At 37.8% G+C, this 19,090-nt stretch overlaps 1 protein-coding gene across 1 annotated transcript in view; it reads right to left on the bottom strand.

The window, feature by feature from the left end:
- Dscam4 (Down syndrome cell adhesion molecule 4) overlaps positions 1–19,090 on the bottom strand; it is a 779,777-nt gene that overhangs the window by 27,079 nt on the left and 733,608 nt on the right. Inside the window, exons 33-34 of the mRNA XM_068227782.1 lie at positions 13,409–13,478; positions 4,045–4,212 (exon numbers count right to left, since the gene is read on the bottom strand). Coding sequence (XP_068083883.1) covers positions 4,045–4,212; positions 13,409–13,478 — 238 coding nt within the window. The remainder of the gene's footprint in view (positions 1–4,044; positions 4,213–13,408; positions 13,479–19,090) is intronic.

Raw genomic sequence — 19,090 nt, 5'->3', positions numbered from 1 at the left:
TTTGGCTGCACCCTTTGGCAGTGGAGGATAGAATAATTATGGTAGTGATCACTGCTGACAAGTAGATGCCATGTGAGGTAAAGGGATTGGAGAGACAGACAGACAAGAGAAGGGCTGGATGTTTCCCTAGACCTGAGCTCTATGTGATGTCCAACTTTGGAATCTCTAATGGCAAGACATGGGAAGTTGGGGTAAATGTATGAGGACTTTAACTGTGAAACAATGATCAAATATGTTGGTGCTGGGTGTGAATGAGGAAAGGAAGTTCCATATTAGAGGTTTTGCAGTATTATGGTGGCCATGTATTTGTTTGGCTATAGTGTTGTAATTGTAAGGTATGAATTTCATTATGATCTGTATTAACAAACATTCACAATATTGTAAGAGTTGAACAAAATTCATATTTGATGTGAGTTATATTTACATTAAATACATTATGGGATCAGTTTAGACCCTTTAAGGGTCATCCTTAGCTATTAAAACTAAAATTGACAATTTATATAGTTCGAATATAACACCTCTATGCTTAAAATGAACTGTGAGAAGTGGTGACCAGTAGAGAATATTATGAAGATGGCAATAATCATCCTCATGTCACCGACTGGAAAGTTGGAAGAGGTGACTGATTTCATGCAGAAGGAGAATATAGCTATGACGTGATTGAGTGAGGTTAAATGGAGATAGAAAGGAAAGAAGAAGTTGAGAAAAGGAATCCACTCTTTACAGGAGTCAAGGACATAAGGCAAAGAATGGATTGGGGTTAATAACCAACAAGATCTTCTATGAATGCATAGATAAAGTGGACTACATAAGTTATAGAATAATAAAGATACACTTAAGGACAGAGAATGGGGTAAAGGATTTCATCCAAGCATATGCACTCTGGACTGGATACAAAGAAGGAAAATATGGACAAATTCCTGGAGACACTGGAGAGAGAAATAAAGGATGTGGAAGTTACTGTCATGGGAAACTTATATGCAATAGTGGGTTGCAACAGGAAAGGAATTGAAGAAATAAGTAGACTTTATGGATATGGAAAGAAGAATGAAGATGTTGAGAAGTTGGTAGATTTTTGTGTGAGAAATGGGTTAAGTGTGGGCAACACATGGTTCAAGAAGAAGAATAGTAATAAAGATTATAAGATATAGATAGGGAAATGGAAGGACAAAGACAGTAATTGGATGCTTCTTGGTAGAAAGAGTTAACTGTAGACAGTTGTTAGATGTAACAATCTTGTCAGAAGTAGCATTTGATGGATACCACAGAGTAGTAAGCAAAAATGAAAATAGGAAAAATAGTGTGAATGAAACAAATAAGAGAGAAGAAAATAAAAGTATGGAAATTAAAAGATAAGGAATTTAAAGAAAACTTCCAAAATAAATTGAAACAATACATATTCAGAACTGAGGTGGAGAGTGTGGAAATGGAATGGGACATGTTCAAGAAGGCGATGTGCAGAAAGTGCTTCTGGCAGAATAGCTGAAACAGTGAAAGATAAAGAGACCCCTTGGTGGAATAAGAAGGTAAAGGAAGCAGTGAACAGAAGGAAGTATTTCAAGTACAGAATAGAGGTAAAATATAAGTATAAGGAAATGAAAGTATGTTGCAAGAAATTAGTAAGTGAAGAAAAGCTGGGAAGGATATACGAGGTATGTCTTTTAAGTAAGGGCTGATTTTTTAATAACTCTGTAGTTAGCGCACACGCCACAACAAGTATGCATGCTACCTCCCAACATCCTTTGAGAACAGTTGGAGCTGTGTAGCTAACCTGTACACTGAACTGTGTATCTTTAAAGTGCTTAAGATTATTGAATCATCTGCCGCATGTGAGATATGGTCTGTAATAAGTTTTTGAGTGCAAGAAACATGTCAGCTGCAGACATTCATCGTCAGCTTTGTGAGTTATATGGTGATAATGCAATGAGCGAAGGTAAAGTGCGAAAATGGGTAAGAGTTCAAAAGTGGCCATGCAAATATGCATGAATGCTCAGGTTGACCACCTGTGATCACAGAAGATTTGGTGACTGCAATTGACACAAAAATTCATGAGTCCAGAAGATTCACGATAATCACTCTCTCAATGGATTTTCCTCAAACTCCAACGTGCAGTTCAGAACAAAAGACGCGACATGTTGACAAAGGGAATTGTGCTCCTTCACGATAATGCAAGTCCTCGCACTGCTTTCCAGACTTGGGAATTGATTGACTCTTTCAGGTGGGATGTTTTGGATCTTGCTCTGAGCAATTTCCACATTTTTTGGCAGCTGAAACGGCATCTTCGTGGGAAGCTCTTTAATGACGATGAAGAAGTGAAAACAGACGTGAACTCTTGGCTGTCAGAGCAGCCGGCAGACTTCTTTGAAGAGGGATTTCAAAACTTCATTCTAAGGTATGACAAGTGCCTGAGTAAACAAGGCAACTATGTAAAAAAAAAATAAAGAAACCTAAAAATAAATGTGGTTTGAAGATAAAATGTTGGTTATTTTTATAAAAATGGTACTTAATTAAAAAACAGCCTTCGTATACAAGAGTTGGAAGAGGATGTGTATAATGGTAAAAGAATGCTATATAGACTTTCAAGAAGGAAGAGTCTATACAAAGTAGGTGAAAGAGAAAAAATGAATAATGCAACCAGAGGAGATAAGGAAGATCAGAAGGATAACTTTGACAAACTAACAAATGTGAGAAGGGACGTAGATGAAATGATAGAGGTAGAGTGTAAGGAGACAGAATAAGGGAGTGAAATCACAATGGAAAAGGTGGAAACTGTTGTCAAATGAATGACAGTGAGAAAAGCAGCAGGATTGATGAATTGTGTGTGTGTGGAAATGGTAAAAGCAACAGGACCCATTGGTCTACAATGCTGGGAAAGTACAGTATTTGGAAAGAAAAATTGGTACCAAATGACTGGAGTAAAGGAGTAATAATCCTATATTTAAGAAGAGGGACAAGAATATATGTAATGGTTATCAAGTAATCTCGTACATATCTCAGGTAGCAAAAATATTTGAAAGGATACTAGAAAAGAGATTGAGAAGAAAGGTGGAAGGATAATTACAAGAAGAGCAACATGGCTTTCAAAATTGAAGAACCCAGTTAGGCAGTTTATGGAAAAACATTGGGAATACAGAAGATATATGGTGATGGCCTGATAACATTAAAAAAAAAAAAAAAAAAAAGGCATGAGGCCTCCTGACACTCAACCATAGGCATTAACTATTGAAAGTTAAAATCCTTGAACCGAGGACCCCTTGGATCAGAGGCCAGCATGCTAACCATTTAGCCATGGAGCCAGATTATTAATCAGTGATCATGCTTGAACATAACCCATGCTAAATATGCTAAATATTTTGTCTTAAATTTCAGCTTCCAACACGATTCTGTACATTATGGTCTATGTACAGAAGGTACATAAGTTTATAATACTGAGGATAGAATGAGATTAGGTCGTATTCTTAAAATAGTAATCACCACCATCACCAGACACCGTGGACAGTTCATGTCATAATGACTCAAATGGTATGTTCAATTTAAGGTAATAATTTATGATATCATAATCTTGAATTAAATAAAGATTAAAGTGAACAAATTATCTTTAATAAATGCTACTTTTTTCCATGTATTTCTGCAACGAATAAATTTGCATTTCTTTTACTTAATTCCCCATTTAAAACAAATATCATAATGATTTAATCAGTATGAGGGATGATACTTCTAATTTCTTATCATTGTGCCTTACTTTGTAGTAATAATTTGCTTATATCAGTTGGTTTCATGAAATGTTCTTCAAAATTGTGTTTTGGACATTTATCTTCCATAATTACACTTACCAAGTAGTTTACATTTCAGCTGGTTACTTAAAAATAGTTTCTTTCTAATTTCTTTCTCCTGGTTAATTTTAGGCAACACAGATGAAAGTAATCACTAAATAAAATGCAGTTAATAATATTTTGAGTTTAGAAGAGCTTTATGGATGTTTCTGTAATTGAAGGAAGTACATTTATACTAGAGTTTAGTAAGTCTGACTGTCAATATACTCACCACGTGCCATCCTGTGACGGAATGAGACAAGCTCCTGGCTCGCAGCAACTTGTCCTCCTGGGATTTCTCCCTCAGAATCACTGCCCAGTGTATCGTACTCTGAAATAGGCAGGTGCAGAGTTAAAATCTTCTTAACCTCCGAGTCAGTGCTTCCCAGGTTGTCCGACTCTGAAACAGCATCGAGTCGGCATCAGCAATAATTCTGCTCTTTATTATTTTTTAAAGCCATGACGATGCTTTAAAAGAAAATTTTTGAAATATTTTTCTTATAAATTCCAAATTAATTAGTTGAGCCTTTGTACCTGGAGAAGCTTTGATGGCATTTCATTGAAATATATTTTCATCAAGCAGTACAAAAATAATATATAGATTAAGATAATCTGAGACAAGTAAAATTTAGTGCAGTAAAGAAACAAGCTCAGAAATTCATCACATAAATCTATGCTAGAAGCAGTGACTATATTGTGTGCATATGCAAAGGATGCTAATAATTTCTTGCATATTCACACAATGGTGCATTCATTCCAAGATCAAATCAGTGAAAATGTAACAAGCATCCATACAGTATACTGAACATAAAATGAGATAATAATAATAATAATAATAATAATAATAATAATAATAATAATAATAATAATATGAATATGAATATGAATAATACGAATAATAATAATAATTTAACAAAAACAAATAATAAAAACTGTGAACAGACGACTGTTTTTCAAGAATAATTTTAATGTTTATACAGAAACTTTATACATATTTCATTTCTGCTTCTGATCAATTGTGACAAGACCTTTTATTTAAATTGAGAATCTTCCTACTCTAAGTAGAACTCAGGACTTTCAAGATTCCATCTTGACTAAAATAATTAGTTGTTGTTCTAATTGTGACTGTCATATTTACAGAGAAACTCTATATGTGGTTCGACCTCTGTATAATCTTTCTTCTTCTTCTTCTTCTTCTTCTTCTTCTTCTTTTATGACCACATAGGATCACTTTAGTCAGTCCGTCGTTCAGGTCTCTTTGAAGGGATTGTTCGGGCTTTGCAGTCCTCCCAGTACTTCTTCAGACGCTCCGATCTTCGTGCCCTTTCCTCAGTTGAAAATGTGCGTGTTGTTGGTTTGTTTTGTGTAAGGGTAAAGCGGAGGTTTGTATTCTTGAGTTTTGTATTCAATTTTATCTTATTTTTGGTGTCTTCTGTTGTAAGGCCTATTTCCTTCAGATCCTCTCTTACTTCTCTGATCCATTTACATCCTGTTGTGGTATTTTTTGAGACGAGATTGTGTTGTACTAGTTGTTTCAGAAGTCTCGAGTCCTGCATCCTCATGATATGTCCAAAGAATCCCAGTCTCCTCTTACGCATAGTATCTGTAATGGGTTCTAGCTCTTTGTACACGACTTTGTTAGGTATTAACCGCCACTGTCCATCTTTCTGATATTTTTTGTTGATACAGGTTCTTCCAATCCTCCTTTCAATTTTCTGAAGTCTGTCAGTCTTTGATTGTTTATTCAGGTAAAAGAGTGTTTCTGCTGCATATGTAGCTTCCGGTTTTATAACTGTGTTGTAGTGTTTTATTTTTGTATTTATTGATAGACATTTCTTTTTGTAGATATCCCATGTTAATTTTTGTGCTTTAGCTAATCTATTTGTTCTTACTTGGATTGAGATTTTTTCATTTAAGTTATGTGTTATTACTTCTCCAAGATATTTAAACTGAGTTACTATTTTGATTTTATTACCATTTATGGTGACTTCTTTTAGCTGTGTTGGTTTTTGGGGCATAATTTCTGTTTTTTCAAATGATATTTTGAGGCCAATTTTATTTGCAATGTTTTGAAGTTCTGATATCTGGGTTTTTGCTTCTTTTATGTCCACTGCTAGTAATGCTAAATCGTCAGCAAAACCCAGGCAATTTGTTTTGATTTTTCGGCCAATCTTTATTTTGGGGGGACATTTTCTAAACCATTCCCTCATTACCATTTCTAGAGCACAGTTAAATAATAGTGGTGAGAGCCCATCTCCCTGCCGTAGTCCAGTTTTAATTTCAAATGTCTCTGATGTTTCACCCCTAAACTTCACTTTTGACTTGGTATTGGTGAGAGTCAATTTTATCATGTTTATTAATTTGGGGTGTAGTCCAAGGTGTCTTAAAATTTTAAACAGAGATTCTCTATGGATGCAATCATAAGCTTTCTTGAAATCTACAAATGTTATCACCATATCTCTGTTTCTTCTCCTGTTATAGTCCATTATCAACTTAAGACTCATGATCTGATCAGGACAGCTCCTCCAGGGTCTGAAACCTCCTTGATATTCTCCTAGTTCTTTCTCAAGTTGTAAACTTATCCTATTAAGGATGATTATTGAAAATATTTTGTATGTTATGTCTAGGAGAGAGATTCCCCTGTAGTTATTAGGGTCGGTTTTGTCCCCTTTTTTGTGCAGAGGATGAATGAGGGCTGTTGTCCAGTGTTCTGGTAGTTCTTCTTTAATCCAGATAGAGACAAGTTGTTGATGGAGGGCAACTTTTGCTGAGGTTCCTGCATATTTCCAGATTTCCGCAAAGGTCTGATCTTCTCCTGGCGCTTTGTAGTTTTTTAATTTATTCAGAGCTTGGTAGACTTCCTTTATTGTGGGGGGATTGATGTTTTCTGGTGATGTTTTTATCGGGGTGTTTGTGTCCAAATGAAGAAGTTCTGTAGGTTCCTCACAATTTAAAAGCTTGTTGAAATGTTTAGCCAGAATTTCTGCATTGTCTTTATTGTTATGGGCCAGCTTACCATCTTCATCCTTCATCAGTAGGGTCGGGGGTTCATATTTTTGGAGCTGCTTTCTGAAGGTTTTGTAGTAGTCCCTTGATTTAGTTTTACTGAACTGTTCTTCAATTAACTGCAGGGTGTCCTTATGATGTTGTCTTTTTATTCTTCTTAAGACTTGGGTAGTTTCTTTTCTCTGTTTTACTAGCTTTTGATAGGATATTTCTGTCTTTTGGGACTGATGTAATAGCCATGCCTGATGTCTTTTCTCCACTGTTTCATCACATTCACTGTTCCAACATTGGTGTTTTTTACGTGGTTTAATTGGAGCTAGGTCTTCTGCAGTTTGTTTAAGGTTGTGTACTAAGTCTTCAAGTTTGTCTGTGATTTTTATTTTTTCAGTTGCTTTCTGGTAATTTTTGTTGTTGATTAGCTGGGTAGGATCTATTTTTCTTTTAGTTTTAAGGGCTTGCTTTTGTTGTCTCCTCTGGGGAGTGAGTTTAATTTTAATTTTAACTACGTAGTGATCTGAACCTGTGTCTATTCCTCGGAGGACTTTGACGTTATAGATCTCTTTGTGGTGGTATTTGTCCATGCAGACGTGGTCCAGTTGCCATTCTCCTTTAGTGTAGTCAGGGTGTTTCCATGTTTTGAGTTTTTGAGGTTTCCTCTTAAAACATGTAGATTTTGAGATTAAATTATGGTTTCTACACAGGTCAACTAGTCTCTCTCCATTTTTATTTGTTTTCTTGTGTGCTGGCCATTTTCCGATGATGTCACGGTATTTTCTTTCTCTGCCTAGTTGAGCGTTGAAGTCGCCTATTAATAATTTTATATGGTGTTTGGGGATGTTATCTATGGTCTGGTCCAATAGGTCCCAAAATTCTCCTGTTTCCTCCTGGTCTTTTGAGGAGTTGTTTTTATCATTAGTGGGAGCATGGGCATTTATTATAGTATAGATTTTATTAGATGCCTTTAAGGTGAGCGTTGAGAGTCGTGGAGACTGCGATCTGAATTCTTGAACTGAGTTTATTATTTTAAGGCTGACCAAAAATCCTGTTCCAAATTGTGGGACATTCTTCATCACTCTCTTCCCGGGTATACCTTTATAAAGTCTGTACCCTTGAGATTCCAAGGCATCCTGGTCAGTGTTTCTAATTTCCTGTAATCCCATGATAAGAATTTTGTGTTGGTCCATTATGTCAGTGATCACTTTTAGTTTACCGGTTTGCATGAGTGAGTTTATGTTGTGTGTAGAGAAGTATGTTATCAGCTTTGGTTTGATTCTTGATTTTGTCTCATTCGTGTATGTAGTACTGGGGTATTTCCGTGCCTCCGACTTCACGGTATCTTTCAGGTGGCAGCCCACCGTATCCGAATGCTGCCTTCTCTGAACTCTTGGTTCAGCCGGTGGAGTATTCCTTAAAAGACCTTCCATGGTTGACTGTCAAGGTGTCACCTGTGTGGGACTAGGTCCCGAATTACAACTCTGGATGTGATCCAGTGAGGTGATAATGAGGCCGCTCCTCTGGAGTACAGACGCCTTGTGCAGCCGCCCCTAACCTGGAGAACAGACGCTGCATAATGGATTCCAGTGGCATTTCCTCCACTGTGGGGACCATCACCCCACCCAAAGGGGCTCATTCGCCCGAAGCCGTTGGCCCCCTTAGGGAGTCAGGTTATTTCCCGCCGCCCAACACTCGGCGTTGGCAATTTTACAGCTGGGTGCCAGACCAGCAAACCCTCCTCCTTTCTCATTCCGGACTTGGGACCGGACAATCTTTCATTTATGACAAGACTTTTTATTTATTTGAGAATCTTACAGTTCTAAGTCAAACTCAATACTTTCAAAGTTCTAACTTGAGTGAGTAAGTGTCGTTCTAACCGTGACTTCAATATTTTGAAATTGTGATTATTTGAAGTTTTATTCTCCAGATACTTTTAGGGGCATCATAAGTCCCATATTAAGAGTATTTATATGTGCATTAATTTAATGATGATATGTATATGTATGAGTGATCTGAATGCCCAAGTTGGTAAAGAAAGACTAGGCTGTGAACAAATCGTTGGCCCCCATGGCTATGGTAACAGAAACTCTGAAGGAGAGAACTTGATTGATTTCTGTGTGTGAAACAACTTAACCATACAGAACACATGGTATCAAAAGGGGGACAGTCATAAAATAACAAGATACAGCTGGGGTGGAAAGCTCAAGACTATGATCGACTTCATCATCACTGATAGAAAAGCGGGTCAGTATGTTACAGATGTTAAAGTCATAACAGCGAGTGCCTAGATAGCAACCATCGGCTACTAATCGCTGACCTAAAAGATGTCCATGTGACCAAAATTAAACAAAAGAAAATGCCAAAGAGTAAGACATTGCTGTTGAAGGACACAGAGAAGAAAGGAAACGATGAAGCAAGGGTAACAGCCAAATTACCCAAAACTGAGAAAGGGGGAATAGAAGAAGAATGGTCCTTATTCAAAGAAACCCTTGTAAAAGAAGCCACGGAAATTTGTGGAAAAACAAGTGCCACATCAAAAGAGAAGGAAACACCTTGGTGGAATGACTGAGTGAAAACAGCAGTAAAAGATAGAAATAAACTGAAAAGAAAATTAGACCTCGAAAAACAGAAAACAGATGATGGACGAAATTAATTCGAAATCAAACATCTAGCACAGGGATACTGAAAAAAAGAAACTGGCTCTAAAATGACTGATCCAGGAAGAAAAGGAAAAGTGCTGGGATGACTGTACTACAAGGATAGAGGAAGACTGTCAAGGAAGTAGGGAACTACTATACAAAATAGTAAACAGTAAAAGAAATGAATATATAAATATCCTTGCACTGAAAACAGATGATGGTAGCTTAATATGAACAGAGGAAGGGATCAGGGATGAAATGAAGAAGTACTTCAACATGCTGTTAAATGGAGATGGGGGCAACACCACCACCATTTAATCAACTCCATTGGAATGTTGTCTGATCGAGATGACATTCTGGGTTTCAGTTTATGAAGAGCCTCACATCGTCCAACAGTCATCAATATTTCTTGTGGTCTTGGTGATTAGAACGGACCCTCATATGTAATGGACAACAAGGAAATTCTTCAGGCACCCTTCTACAAGGATACTTACCACCTTGAGGTGATCGAGGTTGCTACCATCCTTCTTTGTGATGCTCTGGAAAGGATTCAGTTTACCACAGAAGAGCATCTCAGACATCGTGATGGTTGTCATACGTGGATAGTAATAGTGGGAGTAGTAAGGGCCAACCTTACTCCCAGTGAAGCCGGCTTTGATGTGGGTCTGATAATTATGTTCTGAAGTTGAACGAGATATCTATTGTGAAGTTTATCAATTGCTAAATGTCTGCCACTGTAGTGTAATGGTTAGCACTATTAGCTGCCATCCTCGGTGGCCCAGGTTCGATTCCTGGTACTGCCAGAAATTTAAGACTGGCAGAAGGTCTGGTGTGTGGTTAAAATGGTACATGCAGCTCACCTCCAATGGGTGTGTGCCTGACAAGAGCTGCACCGCTTCGGGTCTAGGACACGAAATGCTAAATTTTTAAAATTATGTAACAGCTTCGAATATTTAAAAAAAAAAAAAGGAGGTTTGTCCATTTTGCTTCTTCAGAAGTTATTTCTAAGGTGTCTCATTTCACACAATAAAACACTGAAATACTGTCTATATAGGTTCTACTTTTGTTCACTGTTTTACATTATCTAACATCTTACAGCCTGTAGTCATTAAAAATCAACAACAACAAAGATTTTTAGTACCGTATTCGGTAAAACAAATGACACTGAAATGCTATAATTGCATTGGTACAATGTGTGTTCAAAATATGTACCATCAAGAGTATAACTATTTTTGAAGATTATTGCACATGTTGATGAACAAAGGTTGTTGTAAGGACACAAAAAATTACATTATCTTCTCACATATTTCAGGAATATTTGTAGGTTGTCATCTGCGTTGAAAACTGATTCTTTCAACATGCCCCAAATGTAGGCATCTGGGGCCATGAGATTTGGGGAGCGGGAAGGGTACGAGAATGGAGTTCCATGAGAAACGAGTCAGTCTCCAAAGTGTTGTTGCAGAAGAGTAAGCGACGCCCCAACGGTGTTGCATTTTCAATGAAAGAAGGGCCCAATATTCCATGACTGGACATGGCGCACCAAATTGTAACACATATACTGTTTAGTGGTTTCTGTATAATGACACCACGACATTCAAACTCTAAAAATAATAGTTGTTTGTTGGTTGATGTAGCTATCAAGATGAATATAGCTTTAATCTGAAAACCATACATTTTAGAAGAAATCTGGATCCTCATGCACCATGGGCAAGGTCTGGCTGTAATACTGTAATCCGGCTTGCCCGTCCTTTCCTCTTACATGCTGAGCAATCAGAATGTGTTATGCTAATCCGCTGAATACACCTATTGCTCAAACCAAGTTTCAGCGATGTTCGTTGTAAACTACAAATTGGGAATTGTAACATGTGTTGAAGAAGTCATTCACGATTCTTGTTTGTGGTGAGAGTTCTTTGGCGCCCTGTTGTGCCCTTTCATTGACATAAGACTGATCCCATATAATGGAACTTGTCAATGACAGTTAACATTGTTCTGTTATTTAGTGTCTCCTTATTATATTGCTCTTCATGCTATTCTTTAATGTGAAGCAAACTCTGCACATTCTGCCGTGCCACTCTGTATAACAGGTTAAAATGTTCCACAATAAACACCTTGTCCTCTGTTGTGAGAACCATATTGCAAAGATCAAAACTCACTGAATTCACAATACGCCAAGCTATTGTGGTTACAGTGTTGCCAGATTGCCACTCTACAACATCCTTTTTCTGCCGGATATACTCGCAGGACGAACTTTTGTGAGAGATTTTTTTTATTGCTGGCATATGAGGAGTCGCGCTGCGACACCCGAGTGTGCGAATTTCTGTTCACCTGTATAATAGAAAATTTAAATATGTTATTATTATCTTATATTCAACAATAATAGTTACCTACAAATAGTTCATTTTAGTAATTGAACATTTACTGCTGTTGGAATTATTATTTACAGAATGTCTCAGCTGTTGATGTAGAGTATACTGTACGTATGTCAAGCTCTTGTTCCGTTTCTCTACAGGGTTGGGTATGAAGTGAAGTGAACCTTTGTAGCAAGTTTTTATGACTGGGTGCCATTCCTGATGTCAACCTCATCAGAGGAGTTAATGAGATGAAATGAATGATGTGAAATGACGTGATATATATGACAGTAGGAAGGGGGAGGGTCCCCCATTTGACGGACGAATCACCATCAACAGCATTATATGCCCTCACTACATATGAGCACTGCAGAGAGGTTTGGAATTTAATCCAGGCTTTTGGCATGCAATCTAGTGATTAGAAATTGTATACCCCCACCTCCCCCTACCCTGCCGCCAACATTCTGATGGTGAAATTTTCTTGACCAACGGGACTCGAACCGGCTGGCCACAGTGTCAGACATTTATAGACTTCATGCCTTAACAATTATGGTCACCAGGCAGGCTGTTAAGGTATACTGTATTTATCTAAACTAGCATTCAAAACCATACCGGCACCACAGTTTATGGGTAGCATGCCTGCCTCTTACTTGGAGGCCCTGGGTTTGATTTCAGGGTAGATCAGACATTTTACATGGATCTGAGGACTTGTTTGAGGTCCACTCAACTAATGTGATTACAATTGAGGAGCTATCTGAAAGTGAGATGGCGGCTCCGGCCTAGTAAGCCAAGAATAACAGTCAAGGGGATTCATCACACTGACCTCGTGTAATCTGAAGGCCCTCAGGCTGAGCACTGGTTGCGTGACAGACTAACACCTGTCAGGGTTATAGTACCATGGGGTTTAGTTTTTTTCCCCATAAAAAGCAGGCCACTATTTTTCAGTCTCAATCAAAACCACTCTGTTAATTTCAGGAAAAACAAAGGCTATATACTAGGACACATTTTAATAAGTTTGACTAAAACTTTATTTGCTGTTCCATATTCCTCTCTAGGCAAATTTGTTATGCATAGCTAAAATAAATATGCAATCTATTATTTAAAAAAAAACCCCTCTTATTTCACATTCTTTTAAAGGTATGTATGATTTTTACGTGTGTATAATATAATGTAATTGTCAGGTATAACATTTCAAATGAGAACAGATAAAGCAAATAAGAGGTACTTGTAGTTTTACATGGTTAATGAAAATGTGATCAGAGCCATGACCTATATTTTTACACGGAATTGGTCACAAATTTTCATTTTGCGTTTGCTGGGATTCAAACTGCAGCCACCTTAGTGAGAAACCTGTGAGGCTATCACGTGGTTATCATGTTAAAGAATAGATTTGCAATGATTTATTCAACATGACAATCATGGTGCTTAGCTAATTAGTAGGAGTGTTTCCAAAGAAATTTTACATCATTACTTATGATATAAATTGTTGCCCCGTAAACTGTTCTACTTTAGGTATATATTAACAGGGGCCTGTAAGATTTTGTGAGGGAATGCTCTATTATTAATATCTCAGATTTCATGTATGTTAACAAATTAAGAGAGACAGTACCTTGGCTTTCAGAGTGAGGATCACGTAACCTCCCTCCTTTTCTTCTTACTTTGGTGTATTCAGGTTCTTTCTGTTGAAACAAGAAAGAATACTCTTAATTTATACATTCAATACACAGGAGTAAATGAATCAAACTCATTCTAATACAGTATTTGATTGACCAAATGGCTTGTACAACACTCTTATCTCTTTCTATGATGGTTCAGAGCTTTAAGGGGATTTGGATGTGAACATCATAGAAAATGATCCAATATTTGCTTAAGTTCATGGTAGTCCTACTACTGAAGTTTAGAATGCACAAGGTTATAATTATTATCATAATTTCACTATACATTTAAAAGTATTTTAAACCCATAAAAGTTGTGCTTTCCCAAAAAAATTATTGTTGTAATTTTTTTTAAAATGAGTTTTTGTAACATTCAATAAATGTTGTCACTTCAAGGGTTGAAGATAGAGAGCTGAAATTTTGTACAAAACCCTTAGGCAGACATTAGATTAATGCAGACTATTTTTATGGTTATAGGTGAAGTACTTCCCATGTTTAATTAGGATCAACCACTGAAAATTTTCAAATTTCTTTTTTGTAAATAAAAAAATTCACACTTTAGAATTCTCACACACTAGAAATACAATAATGGTCTACTTTGAAGACCAGATTATGTTGAACATGTATGAAAAATTTTGTTCCAGTAAAATTACTGGTTTTTGAGATACATGTTCAATAAATTTCCAATTTCTTTGAAATCATTTAGGAAAAGGCTAGGAAAACAACAGATAGGGAATCTGCCACCTGGGCGACTGCCCTAAATGCAGATCAGTATTGATTGATTGATTGATTGATTGATTGATTGATTGATTGAAAAAGTGACAAAATTTATTGAATGTTACAAAAAATCATTAACAAATTTTTAATTAAGGGATTTTTTGGAAAAGCAAAACTTTTATGGGTTTAAAATACTCTTAAAGGTTTTATGGGTTTAAAATACTCTTAAAGGTTTAGTGACATTATCATAATAATTATAACCCTGTGCATTTTAAACCTCAGTAGCAGGAGTACAAGGAAGTGCAGCTGAACCAAACGGAGTGGCTACGCATGTGAACATGCTACAGCTATGGAGCCAAGCTTTGCATCTGGCATCAGGAAATAGGATTTAGGAGTAAACAAACATACAAGGAAGTGCAATTAAAGGGGTTTTCATTAGGAAGAGGTGAAGAATAAGTACCTTCTGTAGTGTAATGTTAGTATTCACCTGTGCTGTTTCACAAACTAGAATAACTTTTAAGGCCTGACAATTGTGAAGGAAGAAAGTGAAAACTCACTCCACTCAGTGGATTCTGAGTGAAGTATAGAAGTTGTAGAGCACAACTGTTATACTCAGGGATCCATATGAAATGTACATTTTTGTCACACCATTGCTCCGATGGTAGATTTTATTTAACATACTCTGATCAGACTTATTTTCGTTTAAGTGAGATGAACAAATGTGAGAAGCATTCCTAGATGTACCGTATAGGGCATCTGAATCGCAATTCCTGTCATCAACTGAACAATTGCCCTTGGCATCTTCTAAGATTTTTTCTGGTGTAACTCTGTGATATGCAAGACAAACGCATTGCTGTATTACTGCCTATTCTCGCCATCAGGGGTGTACACAGAGGGGTATTTGGGGGCAATATCCCTGCTGAAATCTGATTGGTGATCCCCTCCCCATCCCCATCCCCATCCCCATCCCCATCCCCATCCCCATCCCCCTCTCCCCTGTGGGCAGTCCTGGAGCAAGCTGCTACATAAGGCATCCCCCATCCCCCACCAAATTATTTTCTGGGTATGCCCCTGGTTGCGATCATCCTAATTATTATCAGTAAGCAAGGATGGAAACAACACATCACTTGAGAAAAATGACGTGGACGTACCTATCACATACAACACAGATCAGAAGCTAGTCAACGAAACACAACCATACTGCTGATGAGCAATTTATATCACACTCATAAGGAAAAACTAACTAGATATTGATTGTACACAGCACAAGCAACCTTCAACTGGTGCCAGACTGTGACTGTTACAACCTTAGCAGTATGAGCGGAACCTGATGTCGTCACTCCTGTGATACCAGCCGCACAGATGTTTTTCCTGTTGTCAGCCTAATGAGTTCGTGCTGCGTCTTGAACCAATAACATACGCTGACATAGAGGTCAAAGAAAGCATATCTCATACTTGAAGGAGGTGTTGGCATAAAACACCGGAAATATACCATTGTTAGAATTTTTCTAGCAGCGCAAGCGATCACGGGTTAAAAACAGCATATCTTTGGTTATACTGCATGGATTCTGTTGGTGTTTATTTTAGTCAACATTGGAACTATGGAAGTTTAGTTCTATGTAGTATCCAAGTGGTATTGACATATTCCATTTATTAGTTTGACAGATATAATGGCCTTCTACATCGTCCAACTTCACCATATTTTTTTCTTGTGCGGTTATGTTAAATATCAAATTTAACATAATTGGTCAAGAGCAGTGATATTTCCATACTCCATGCATTAATTTCACAGATATTATGGTCTCTTATATCATCCAACCTTCCACTACCAGATTTTTTCTTGTAGGGTTCTGTTAAAAATAAAATTTAATATAATCAGCCTGGAACAGTTAATGATTTGAAGAAGAGTATTGTCGCCAAAATCAATAATATTGACCCAGAGGTACTGCAGCAAACTGCCGAAAGCATGCAATGACAAGTACGTATGTGTCTACTGACATAGGGAAATAATTTTCAGCATCTACTGTGAGGGTAAGCAATTCTCCCACAGGTACTGTATATTTAGAAACTTATTGCATATTTGCAGCGATCACCAAACAGAAATGAGACAATATTAAAAGCCAACTGTTTTATTTGAATCACACTGTATAAACTATATGTTTTTCAGTTCAGAATGGTACTATAAACTATGATATATACAGGGTGTATCAGAATTACACCGACAAAAAAATTAGGGATGCTCTGCCTGTTATGTTAAGAACGATGGTGCAATTGGATTGGCAGAGAAAATTTTTCTTTTCAAGAAAATTAGGTTACTCTGTTACTTCTGGGTGCACGATTCAAATTGACCAACTTGCCATATTTGCTATGCCAGAGCACAAGATGGTGCCGTGCTACAGGGAAGAGAAGGGGAGGGAGGTGAAGTGGTGTGTACGATTGAGACAGAGATAATGCTCCGCGCGTATGCACAAGTTTCCTTGTTCGACTCACACAGGATTGTACTTGTCTCCTACAGATAATATCCAAAGTTTGTTTATTAAACAGAAGTAACTTCACACACAGTACAAGAACATAATGCAATTAAGAGACACTTGTCAGTCAATGAACGCAACAGATCAATTCCCCTCTCGCCTGTTGGTTGCAGTATTTAACATGCTCCAAGATGCAACGCTGCCACCCCACGTTTGTATATTCCTTCACTTACGACATTGTAAATGGAATGAAATGCTGAACGAAGAAAACGATACACCCAATGGTTTGATTACAGTAGAGGTTCAATGTTGCCCTCTCCTAGTTTGATGCACAGCTCACAACAGTGTAGTAGTGACCTTTGGACTCTGTTCAGGATGTGTAGTGTGTTGTGAACAACCTGGAAAGCTGCCTGTGTTCTTGGTACAAGTTCATCTTCTCTTTCTATGGGGTTTGCACAGTAGTCAGTTTGTGCAGAACAAAATGTACACTGCCTATGGGGCTGGGAAATGAATGAATGAATGATAAACTTGTCCATTCACATTGAGCATTATCTCTGTCTTCCTTTTCCCACTTCCCCTCCCTTCCCTTCCCTCCTCTGATGCACAGCAACAGGCAGCGGCTGGCTCTCTGGCATAGCAAACATGGCAAGTCCATCAATTTGAATTACACACCCTGAAGTAACAAAAGTAACCTCATTTTCTCAAAAAGAAAAAAAATTCTCCGCCAATCCAATTGCACCATTATTCTTAACATAACACGAAGAGCATCCCTGACTTTTGTCGGTGTAGTTATGATACATTCTGTATGTTGAGTATTCCTCAACAGCGCTACCATCATCTGTCATAGATCGCCTGGGCACCACTGAAGAAGTGTACAGGATAAATAAAGACTGAGGTAGTTTTCTGTTGCTTTCCTCACTCCACTGGAAGTTTCTATTATGTATCAGTTCACCAAGCCCATTTAAATGTAGGTACCAACTGACCCTATGGTTGACATTTTCACACCCTTTAAAACAGGGACTGGCTGCATAAAGAACAGCATTATTAGCATCATTCATTCCCCTAACACTTTCGTATTGTCAAAGCCAAGAGTGAGATTGAGAAAGGAGAATGAAAGTAACAAATTTGTTCAAGCCCATACCAGAAGATGTAGCACACTATAAACACTAAGTATATGACATATGTACACTGAGTCACCAAAAGCCATGGGAAGACACTGAATGTGATGGTAATAACAAGTTGCTCCTCTGCAAGCCTTTCAAAACGGCAGTAATGTGGCAAAATATTGACTGTAAGGTGTTGGAATCGTTCTTGAGGAACCTGGACCCACGCACTGCTACCCACAATTGGTCTTGTGTAGTTGGTGCAGGGTTCATGGTGTGTACACCAGCATCGATAGCATCCCATAAATGCTCAATTGGATTAAGATCGGGGAATCTGGAGGGCCAATCCATGGTCGTAACTTCACTGGAGTGCTCCTCCAACCACCTGCTTGCCACCACAGAGCGGTGACATGGCACATTGTCCTGTTGATGGTTATGAATTTCATGTTTTTGGTCCGTATTGAACAATATATAAGTAATAATAATAATAACTTAAATGTTTCCACCTTTTCAATACAATATATTCACAAAATTACAAAATTATACGGTACTAGTTTCGACCCATCTAGGGGTCATCATCAGCCGTATTGGAGCAAAGATCATTTGTGGCGAAATCCTAAGACAATATTATTTTATATTATTTTATTATTATTATTATTATTATTATTATTATTTATTATTATTTTATATTATTATCTTAGGATTTCGCCACAAATGATCTTTGCTCCAATACGGCTGATGATGACCCCTAGATGGGTCGAAACTAGTACCGTATAATTTTGTAATTTTGTGAATATATTGTATTGAAAAGGTGGAAACATTTAAGTTATTATTATTATTACATTGTCCTGTTGAAACTTGGCATCTCCGTCAGGGTACTCTAGGGCCAGAAATGGATACAGATGGTCTACAAGAATGTCCACATAATGTGCAACTGTCACCGCTAACTGCAGCCAGACAATGGGGCCTAATTGCGACCATAAGAACTTTGCCCAGACCAGAACAGCCATCTCCTGCCTGGACACAACCTTGATGACACGCTGGATCCATAGCTTCATGGGGCATATGCCACACTCTCAAGTGCCCATCAGTTCGATACAACTAGAACTGGGATTCATCTGACCATACCATATGCTGCCACTGTTCCATGGTCCATTGCCAATGTTCTTGGGCCCATGCACGTTGTTGAGTTCTTTGTTGAGGTGTCAGCAAAGGGACACAAGTTGGTTGTTGGCTGGTGAAGCCTATGCAGTGCAGTTGCTTCCTTACAATCCTGGTGGAATGGGTTCCTGACTCCCAGCATTCAACTGGGCGGTGATCTGACTCACAGCAGCCCATCGAGCAC

Source organism: Anabrus simplex, chromosome 5, assembly GCF_040414725.1.
Source record: "Anabrus simplex isolate iqAnaSimp1 chromosome 5, ASM4041472v1, whole genome shotgun sequence".
Classification (NCBI taxonomy): Eukaryota; Metazoa; Arthropoda; class Insecta; order Orthoptera; family Tettigoniidae; genus Anabrus; species Anabrus simplex.
This window is presented reverse-complemented; position numbering and strand designations above follow the sequence as displayed.